The 11230-nt window shown below is 42.6% G+C and overlaps 1 protein-coding gene across 1 annotated transcript in view; it reads right to left on the reverse strand.

The window, feature by feature from the left end:
- RAB3C (RAB3C, member RAS oncogene family) overlaps positions 1 to 1926 on the reverse strand; it is a 129165-nt gene extending 127239 nt beyond the window's left edge. Inside the window, exon 1 of the mRNA XM_054652344.2 lies at positions 1769 to 1926. Coding sequence (XP_054508319.2) covers positions 1769 to 1792 — 24 coding nt within the window. The 5' untranslated portion in view covers positions 1793 to 1926. The remainder of the gene's footprint in view (positions 1 to 1768) is intronic.
- Positions 1927 to 11230: the final 9304 nt, after the last annotated feature.

Consider the following 11230-nt stretch of genomic DNA (forward strand, 5'->3'; position numbering starts at 1 on the left):
CCAGGAGAATAGAATGTAAGGTAGTAAAAAACAGTTTTGACAACTTGGATTCTTGTGGTGAGCTCGCGAATTATCCCTCATTTCCCTTTCTTGAACCTAAATTTACTTTGTCTATAAAAAGGGTATCTTAGGAAGCATATTTCTAATTCCCACTCTAGGTAGCATTAGTGGCAAAACGAGATACAGTCCTAAGAGGGTTAGTATACACAGGATATTAGGAGGCCACCAAAATAGTGCTGCTGTGAAAAGAAAAAAAAATAAAAGCTGTGTCAGCCCAGGTGCTCCAGAAGAAATACATTTAGATTTACTAGGGAATATGAAAGAATAAAAATGAGATGGCTAAAGCTTTCTGCCATTTACCCTATTTAGCACAGCACTCAGAGTCATGAGACTAGGAAAGACTGTGTACCTTTTTGTTTGCCAAGGAAGCTGCATCAGGCTAAGAGACTAAGTGAAATACCAATGCCACTGTCTAGGGCACTGATGAGACAGCATTAGTGACAATTCTGATCAAGTGTGTTTATGAAAGTCATGTTAAAATGGGAAAACACCCAGAAAGGTCAACAGGAAGATTATCTTATTGCAGAAATAAAAACAAAACCAAACCAAACAAAAATCCAGTGAACAAAACATTAGCTTGTTTCTCTGGACAGTAATCTGGTCATGATGCTATAAGGGCTATTTAGACTGATATATATATTGGAGCAGACACTGGATCGTATCAATAGCATAAACTTAGTGCCTGTGAGCTGGAGGTTAGTAAGCATCTAACCAGCAAGTGAACAAGCTTCCACAGTAAACTTCCAAAAAAGGGGAGTGGCAGAAGGAGGACTACAGACTCGAGATGCAGCTAGATTAGTTAACTAAATGGTGTATTTGAGATTCTCTGCAGACTTAGTGGCTTGGAAGGCTCTTGTACTCCAGTGCTTCTACTATGAACTCACACTGACATATCTAATGATTTTGCTGAGTGATAGGAGTTGAATTGTCATGCAAACTCCTGTATCGAATAGCTTTGTTTGGCCTTTTTTATCATAATTTTATAATAACTTCTTAAATATCTGTAAGCAGCAGCCCACTGTAAGGGCTTGCTATTGCCCATCTCCATTGTGTTTGGATGTGTCTGCTATAAATGTACCTTGTCTAGACATACCTACTGCCAGTGACAACAGGATATGAAAAACTAAGGAAAATTGTTTTCACTTCTTTCCTGGGGAAAGGAGATCATTTACAAATTATGTCCCACTTCTTAATTTTTTCCTCCCCTCAGCCACCTTTGAAATGATCTTTCCGTACATAAAAACTGAGAAGGGGCACCTCTTTGCTACCCCCAGCTCTAGCCATGAGCCACCTCTCCCCGGTGTAGGTGGACAACTGCTCCATGACTACACCGGTGGAGGCATCGTGCCAACTTGCCGTGCACTTCGGCGGGACCACGGTACAGCTCACCACCCAGCCAGCACCTGACAGCCAGTCAGTCCCAGGAGAGCTGCGGCCGGCGCTCGGGGGCAGTATCTGAAAAACACCGCTCCATGTGCCCAAGTGTGACCCGAAACCCACCCGCTGCCCCGCGACGGGCCCTCCCTGCCGGGGACACGATCCCTCGCACACGCCGCGGGCCCCCTACACGCCAGGGGTGTCCCTCACCCTCTGCCCGCAGCACCAGAGCCGGCCCGGCGGCCCGGGCGGAGGGGCTCCTGCCCCGTCCCGGCTCTCGGCTGCACCGCGCCCGCCGCACCCCTCGCTGCGCTCCGGCCCGGAGACCGACCTGCATGGGCGCTTCGTGCCTCATCGCCGGGCGCGGCCCCGCCGCCCGCCCGCTGCCGCTCGCTGCCGCACGCCAACAGCCGCCGCCGCCCGCCCGGCTCTGCCGGCAAACCCGCGTCGAGATCAGCACCGGAGCTGTCCCCGCTCCGCCCCCGACTTGCCCCACCCTCTCTCCCGAGACCTCCCGGGAGTCGTAGTCCTGCTGCCCGGGTCTCCCGCCCTCGGCTCTGGGAGAAGGGACTACAGCTCCCAGGGTGCTCGGCGTCAGGCCGCGAGCGGGCGGGGCCGAGCGGGCAGCGCGGCGGGCGCGGAGCTCCGCGATCCCGGCTCGAGGCCGCAGAGGGCGGCGGGGCTGAGGAACGGGGGCCCTGTGGTGGGGCGGGGGCGCGGCGCGCTGTGCTCGTGCTGAGGCGGAAAGCGGAGACGGAGCGGGCGGAGCAGGCACCGCCGGCTCGCTGGAGGCGCTGCCCTCCCGGCCCGACCGCCCGCAGCCACGAGGAGCAGCTCCGGCCGGCGGAGCACGGGCGCAGCCCGGGGGGCTGCGGAAGCTGCTCTGTGGAGCGGAGCGGGCTCACCCCGGCCCGGGCACGGCGCTGCACAACGCCCTCTGCGGGCAGGGGGAGGGCGCGCCCGCAGGCTCCGGGGCACGGGGCCGGTCCCGTCCCATTATCCCGCTCCCGCCCCTTTATCCCGCTCCCGCCCCGTTATCCCGCTCCCGCCCCGTTATCCCGCTCCCGCCCCGTTATCCCGCTTCCGCCCCTTTATCCCGCTCCCGCCCCGTTATCCCGCTCCCGCCCCGTTATCCCGCTCCCGTCCCGTTATCCCGCTCCCGCCCCTTTATCCCGCTCCCGCCCCGTTATCCCGCTCCCATCCCGTTATCCCGCTTCCGCCCCTTTATCCCGCTCCCGCCCCGTTATCCCGCTCCCGCCCCGTTATCCCGCTCCCGCCCCGTTATCCCGCTCCCGCATTCGGGCTGATCCCGTTCTCACGTGGCCCACCTCCAGCGCTGGGGCTGGGGGACCGAGCACCCTTCAGCTTGAGGACTGCTGGTCAGTGACCTTGCTGTACACAGTGACTGTCCCTGGGCTGTCTCCTCATCGCATACCGCTGTCCTGCTTTCTCTTGTGACTGTCCCTGGGCTGTCTCCTCATCGCATACCGCTGTCCTGCTTTCTCTTGTCTCGCTTGGCCTTTGTCCGATGGCTGGCAAACAGGGTCGGGCAGCTCCGTGTCGTGCTGCTGGGCCATGGACATGTGGACATCGCTTCTGGATGGTGGCAGCCGTTTTTGATGTCATTATGAGGTGGTGCTTAATCATCCAAGAAGATGTTTTAAATATCTGTCTCGGCACTTTTGCTTAACCCCATCCTCTAACGCAGAGTCCATTTACCTTAGGTTCAAATGGACAGGTCCATTCAGGGTAGAAAAATGTATAAAGGTTGTTGGAGTCAGATTTAAGATTTGGCAAGTTCTGCTCTAATGAACGGGTCAAGATGAGCCAGGGGTGACTCTGGAGATGTCTGCCCAAGGTTTGAGAGCTGGACACATTCCAGACAGAGGAAAGGGCAGGAGAAGGCAGCAGTGGTGGCTGAGGCAGCATGGGAACAGCAGTTTGCCCTGTGGGTTATCCACTTTACATATGTGGTATACATTGCATAGGAAGCACCCATAGGAACTGTGATACAAACAAATTGTATCATAGAGACATGAATATGGGTTAAAATATATACCAGAAGAAATTTCAATATAGCTTTTTAAATTTTATTTGCAGCTGTTTATACCTACCCCACTATGATACAAAGATAGGATGTATTTTTTAAAGATGTGCATTTTTTGGAGCTCACCCTTCTTTCCTGCATGAAACACAGAATGTTGCTGTTTCTGCTGTTATATCTTGAATTTGCTCAGTATTTTAGACCCGCCTGCATAGGTGCTAAGAATCACTTTTGTGTTTTCTTAATGCATGCAATTTAGTCTTATTATTGATTTTAAGTGAATACCTACCAAAAGTCATGAGTAATTACCCATTTCCCTCTAAAAACAGGGAACATTATATGTGTTATCAATTGCAGTTAGGGAAAAACAGAGAGCTTTTTTTTTTCCTATGAAGGCTTTGTTTCATGGGGTTTTGGTTTTAGAAAGTATTATAAACATACCACGTAATCCTGAATATATATTAAAATATAGTTTTCCATAAAATACTCCTCATTCTGAAATATCACTTTAAATCCTAGCTGAATAGGTGTTTGAAAAGTAGATTCAAGTGTCCTGAGAAGTTTTTGATTATGGAATTTAGAAAATAGATACTAAGGATTTACTATTATATTAAACTTTTAATGTTTACAGATACATTAGAAATTTAAAACTTAAATGATGCCAGGTTCCCAAATTTATCCCAAGACAAAGATCCTCCACAGCTTTCAATTATATTTGCATTTATCTTAGCACTGAACTCTTCAAGCAGTCTCTTACCTAAATCTCCATACAGGCAACTATTAATAGAACATGAAGCTGTGATACTTCTACATTATCATATGTCCTTTTATAAAACATGGGGTTTATTTTCTTCTAGTGCAAATGTTAAAGTAAACAGACATAAGCATGCATATACAATACTTTTTATTTCTTTAATTTTCAAATGCATAAAAATGCACAAATAACACCAATTTTGTAGAATCACAGAGTGGTTTGTATTGGAAGGGGTCATCTGGTTCTAACTCCCCTGTGTTGAGCAGGGACTCCACCCACTAGACCAGGTTGCTCAAAGCTCCATCCAGCCTGGCCCTGTCATTTTGCATTGTGTGTTGGTTGAAGACAGGATTTTATTTCTCCATTTTTGTCTTTTTGTTGTCTGGCAGAAACTTCATCTTTTTCTTTCTGTCTTCTTCAGAGGCTTTTGAAGACAGTATTGGAGAGGAATGAACCAGAATGAAATAGTCTAGTGCTAGACACTAGCCAGCTTTTGTACCTCAAGCATGATAGTCCAGTGGCCGGCTGTGATGATTCTCCTGAATACTCTAGTCCACAGAGCACTGGGTTCATGGGTCAACAGTTTCTGTTGAGTAGTAATCACTGGGCCACAATATATTAATATTTTTGAAGCATGGTGTACTTGAAGCTCCCTTTTAAACCTAATTTCTATGAACTATGTATTTTCACCAGGTGTTAATCTATAGGGGATCCAGTTTAATAAAATACCTCATTCTTTTAACCAGGTGCAGTAGAAGCATCAGAGGAATAGTCATGAATATCAATTCTGATTTTTAGGTGTATTGATTATACCACCTCCTTTTCATTTGTTTTTTCCTACAATCACAGAAATTATTTTTTCCCCCATACCAAATGGGATTCACAGAACAAGCTGGGTATTATTTGCAGACTGAAACTAAAGAGAAATATTAGTTTTCCTTAGGCTATGGCTAAAAGTCATTCAAACAACATAAGTCATCACAAAGGCTAACCCAGAATGAACATGCTGCATGTAAGATAATGATAGCTAGGTGTGAATATATTTATATAGCACGTAAGAGCTATGTAGATGTAGAACTGTGTGATTTTGGGACACATTTTAATCTTTAACTGTAACACAGTTTGGGTTGTGCCCAAAACACTATCCTACAGCACCTAGAAGATAACAATAACTTTCAGAGCTGCATATGAAATGTAAGAAAACATGTAACAATAAAGGCACCAGGAGGCAGCTGGTTTGTAGCCGAGTTGTTTTGAATGCATAAAATCTGAAATTATGGAGAATATTAACAAAGCTGTTTCTCAGTTTTGCACTGAGAGGGCTACATAAGTAAAGATAACACAGATGTGTTATCTTATGTGGTATAGGTTACGTGGTATAGCTTACATGACAATGTGACTTAAGTTCAGTGCATGTATTGGGAGCAAATATTCTCTGTGCTTTCAAAACTTTCAAAGTGTAGGCCATGCTGTAATATTAGCAAGTAAGTGAGATTCAAAAGTAGAAGAAATCTGAGCTAATATGGAGAATAATAAGGAAAAGACAGTTAACTAAGGATCATATTTCCTTTCTTGTAATTCTTAGATCAACATACAAATACTTTAAATTTTTTATTTAAGAAAATAGAGGTTCTTACTAGGTGCATTACTCTAACTATTATGAAAGATCAGTAACACCTAACAATGTTTTCTGTCATGTTCTCTTCCATAAGGTCAAACAGCTTTCTTTTTTTCTGCCGACCTTTTAGAAAACAGTGTTTCTTTTACTCTCAGCATGCCATTTGGCTTATCCTGAGATTGGACTTTGGATGCAGAGAACAGAAAAAAAAGAGAGTCACGAGGATTTCACAAAGCAATAAAGGTGGTTCACTCTCGTTCAGTCTGTCATGTTTTCAAATCTGGCTTATGATTGCAAAACGTAAATGTTGAGATATGCCTTCTTCAGATATTTCTTCAAAAAGAAAAAAGTATGAGATCTTTCAACTAGGTAAACAGAAAATGTAGAGAGCAAGAAAATGGTGATTAGAGACCTCAGGAATATTTATTTCTAGTTTTAAACATTATTTCATCATGAAGCCAAGCATAAACTAACAAAATACAGTTCTGAAATTAAGCTAGAAATTGATAATGGATTTGGCACTGAGACAAGATCTGTCTCAAGCAGAGATCTCCAATACACAGCCATTGGAAAAAAATCTGCGGGGAGTTCTTGTCAGGCTAGAAGACAGATAAAGGACATAGAATCTTGTCATGAGGTAAACCATGCTGTATTTGCAACAGATGAAGATTCTTCACTGCTGTATAGATACTTGGCTTTGTGACTTTGGCAGATTCTGCAAATCCTTAAAATCCCAACAGACCAGACTCACATATCAGGCCGCATGACAGCACACTGCTGATGCGTGAACTGGAGATGCCACAGTAGGGAATGAGAAAGCAGTTGGTAAAAGAGCAAGTCTGATGCTCATAACATGAGACTTGACAGGCCTGCATTACAATGAAAGACAAGCAGACAATTCTGTCAGGGTTTTTTTTTTTCTTCTGATTCTCAGAACAGAAGATACTGTTGGTGTATTCACTATTAAACTTTGCAACCACTAGACCTGTAACATAGAACTGATATGCAGCTTTTCATCTTGTGGATAAAGGACCAGCATAAATCACCACAGTTTTGCTGTTGATGGAAAAGAGCATTGGGTTAATCTGTCTTTGCACTGTTGTCATAGCTACTTGGTCACAGCACCACATACACCATCACGTTGCATGCAGCCTCATAGTCTACATGCAATGGCTTCATTGCTGTGTAGAAAAGGGAGAACTTGTGATTTTCACTTTCCATTGCACAGCACCATGGTCTTGTCTGCAGTAAGGTCACTCAGGTCTGTGGAGATCCAACAGGCATTTCACACTCCTCCCATTGAAGGCATCTCCCTATGCTCTGGGTCCCTGGGCTGAAGGACAGGGACATCTAACTCTTGACTCACCACCACCTAATGTGAGCACTCACACCACTATGCATCTGCCTGTCCAGTGACCTGTCCAGGCAAGGGAGAAAATGCCACCTGGAGCCATTACTGTTATGGCAGTAACATGTCTTCTGGCCCAGATTTTGTTACCAACTCTAACTTCAAAAATCTTAAAAATATCTGCTTAGCTGTTTCATGAAAAAGGGACTTAACCCTTGGAGTCTGCAAACCATTCAAGAGGAGTTCAAAGTTATGTATTCATCTTGATGGGCAGATTGTGGTTAAAGATTATAGAAATTATGGAACTAAGGTCCATGCTTGGAGTTGTGCATATACCTGCAGAGATATTTTCCAGTGGCACATGCATAGTCAAATTTTAAAAATGCACTTAAATTACATGCCAAATGTATTGCTCATGTAATGCTTTTGCAACAGGACTTCTATTCATGGTGAAATATCATCAACATAAACTTTCTGTATGTCAGAAGAATGGTTCTTGTATTGTGCATGCATTTCTATACCATTATTCACAAGATTTGGCCCAGACAAGAGGAAGCTCTTATAGCAGAAAAGAGCATACATCAATTTATATAATGCAGAGAAATTCTTAAATATGGCCAAGTTTTGTCAGGTCTGTGATATGCCACATCACCAATCTGAATGGTCACTGGACAACATCGATGGCTCAGTGCTGACAACACCTCAGATCAATCAGATGACCTAGAGAGAGAGGTTCTGGGACTACTGCTCTGGTAGGAGTTTTCAGTTTGTCCTGTCAAATAATTTCTGCACTGCCAAAGGATCGTTAAAACAGAATAGTAGCAAATGCTCTGTAATGGATTAATATGTTTAAGGTTTTGCAGAATGGTCAAGGGAATTAGCAGCCATAAACAGTGGAGTTTCAGCTCTCAAACCAAGCAGTCTGATTTTTTTTTCTATTCTTGATGAGAGATTGATTGGTTAAAGAAAGAATCTGACCAGTTTTATCAGATATACACGTAGTAAGAGAGATGTATGGAAGCTGTGTTCATTCATTTTGCATCTGACTTGTCTGTCTTCCCTCAGTATGATGTTAGCATAAACCTCCCAGTAATTATTGGAAAACACAGAAATAGCTACAGTTCATTAATTCTTCTACACTTCCCTAGATTTTATTTTGAAAGTTTCTACTATAGTAACTATAGACATAAGTTAAAAAAAAAAAGGTGAAAAGGAGAAGCAGTTGAAAAAAAACACATATTGTCAGCTTGTATCTTTTTCAGCCAGAAATATAAAAATTAATGAGGAAGAAATATATTCACATCTAGCTCTAATATAATTTAACTTTTCTTGCTTTTTCTCCTCTGATAAGTATTTCAAGACAGAAACACAGTTGCTGCTAATGATATCATGGTGATTTTATCAAGTACTTCCCATGAATACTCTGCAGCTGTGTTAGAAGAGGCTGTTGTGGCAGGAAACAACCTAATAGATATTTTTGGGTCCCTTAGCTATGCATGACTCAGGAAGAAAAAGAATTATTGCTTGATTTTCTATTCTGCATAGGTACTTAAAACACCAATCATCTGACCTACTCAGACATCAGTCCTATCTCATCAGGGATATTAAGAATAAGCCTCTGGAGGTCAAATGTGAGGATGTAATTTTGTGAGATGCTGATCCCCTGTAGATCTCATTAGCTTTCAGTTAGAGGCATCCACCCTCTCTCAGATCTGAAAACTTAGGCTGAAAATCAAAACCAAGGAAGGAGCTCCAACTCGGTCTTTAATGTCAGATCAACTTCATGATTATTCTTGAGTCTTTAAAAGCAGGTAGTAATTTGTTCACCGGAGTAAAGATGTTGAGTGGCTGGCAGATTCCATACATGATTAATGACATATTGTCTATCTACATTTTACTCCTTATTTCCAAGTTAAATGCTTCCACAGCTCCCTGTCATCCTTGTTATACATGCAGTACATTTTCATGCTAGGGAGCTGGCAGTAGCCTCCAGCATTAGGTCACAATTATTTCCATTAAAGGGGGACATTTTCATTGTTTCAGAGAAATCATCACATCCCATCTCAAATATCTGCAACTGCCTCTGAACCTGTTTGGTACATTCATATTTTGGATGTCTGTTTCCTTCTCTTGCTTTTACTTATGGCAAAATTTTACACACCTCACCAAAATGAAAAAGACCTGAGTACAACCATAAGTGAAAGTTCAGCCATAGTATTTTGGTTTAGCTCACTGTGCCTGGCACTCCTATGGGCAAGTTCCTTTGGTATGCAGGGCTGACAGTCCAGAGGAATTAATCAGGAAGGGAATTAATCAGTCTGTTTGCATAGTCTGTCCCAAGTACTCTGGAACTTGCAAATTGTGCAGAAAATGAGAGCATAAATGCAGGTAGATAAAGACAGGATGTGCTGGATTGATGTTTGCAAATGAACCCAGTTCTGTCATCATGACTTCTGCATAAGGAACTGAGCAAAATTCTGGCAGCTGGCCATAGAGTGCACAGTTCACTGCAGAAACCATTGTGTCATTTAAAGACATTTCACAGGCCAGTTTCCAACCAGAGTCGATGCTGGGTCACTTGTGATTTAATTAGCTGTTCCTCTGCAGTAGCATTTTCTAGCAAGGAGGAGTAACAGACAATCCTCAGGGAAGGATCCCTTACCCTGCCACAATGCAGAGAAACTCTCACTACTGTCAGCTTCCATGTTTCTCATTTTTAACCTGCCTAATTGAAATCTAATCTGCATACATTCTCACAAGTGCAATCAAAGCGCCAAGCTTGTTGTTATGGAAATGTAAGCGTGGTCACAAATTTGCTTGAAAGTAGGTGTGGATTCTGCCTTTCCCACTGAGTCATTGGCTTAAGAAAGTCCTTTGGTCCCTGTTTCTTTTCTCTAAAATAATATTGTTATGTCATTATAGTTGCTGCTCTGATAGGAATATTAGGAACAGAAAAAAACCTAAAAGTTGGAATAAAAAAATATGACAATTAATTAGATTGTATTATTTGATTGTGCATATTAGGATCCAACAAAAGGGAGATACTTACGAGTAAGAACAGAAAAAATAAGTGGACAATTACTCCTAAAGAAGCATATGTCTATATATGATGAAGAAAATAAATTAATTATTTAGATGGAGTTCTATTCTCTGAGAAGCTTCTGCCCATATTTTTGGTAACCATAACAAAATGCAGAGGAATGACAATTAATGCGGTGCTGGCAATATAAATGTTAATCTTGCTTTGGATTCTCTAGTATTCACTGGTATAGCTTTTCAGACAGCATTTTGCCTGTTCAAATAACTACAAATAAAAATATTACTTCAAAAATATTCAGTAGTCTAGAGAATATCCTATATTTTAATAGTTATCAAAGTCTAGCTACTTTCTCTGCACACCAGAAGGAAAACAAAATTCTCTATGGTATCCACAGTTCAAAAATTACCACTGAGCTATTCTGGTTAGCTTCTAGCAGGGCCTGATACTTTGTGTTTACAATTTCTTCTAACTTAAGAACCACTCTTTACGTTCTTGGTTTATGTACGCTCAGAAAGGATTTTGTTTAGGCAGTACCTGCTTCCTCAGATTTTAGTACAGTATATTATCATCTGGTTAGAAACAAAAAACAAGGTCATATGGCTCTAGTTTCAAGAATATGAAATGCAGGTTTGTGCATGATAATCTAATTTGCCGCTGGGATTGCCTTTATAATTACTCATCCATAAGTCTTGTAAAGCAAAAAACATAAGGAATGTGGTAAAGTCAACTTTTTTGTATTCATCCAGTGTATCAGATCATTCCAGTCATATGACAACTACTTAAATATATAACAAGTTCAGTCAAGCAAAAATAGCAGCAAACACTCTGATTATGGACATGCAGCCAAAGAATTATATCAAGAGCTCTAATATTCAAATACGTATTTTTAGAGTGGTCAGAGTGCAGTGTCAGACATTGGTAAAGAGGAAGGAAAAATGCATTTATGGGACAAACACATGCTTTCATGCATTGGTCTTTTGGCACCATTC

This window comes from Agelaius phoeniceus, chromosome Z, assembly GCF_051311805.1.
Source record: "Agelaius phoeniceus isolate bAgePho1 chromosome Z, bAgePho1.hap1, whole genome shotgun sequence".
In the NCBI taxonomy this organism is placed as follows: domain Eukaryota; kingdom Metazoa; phylum Chordata; class Aves; order Passeriformes; family Icteridae; genus Agelaius; species Agelaius phoeniceus.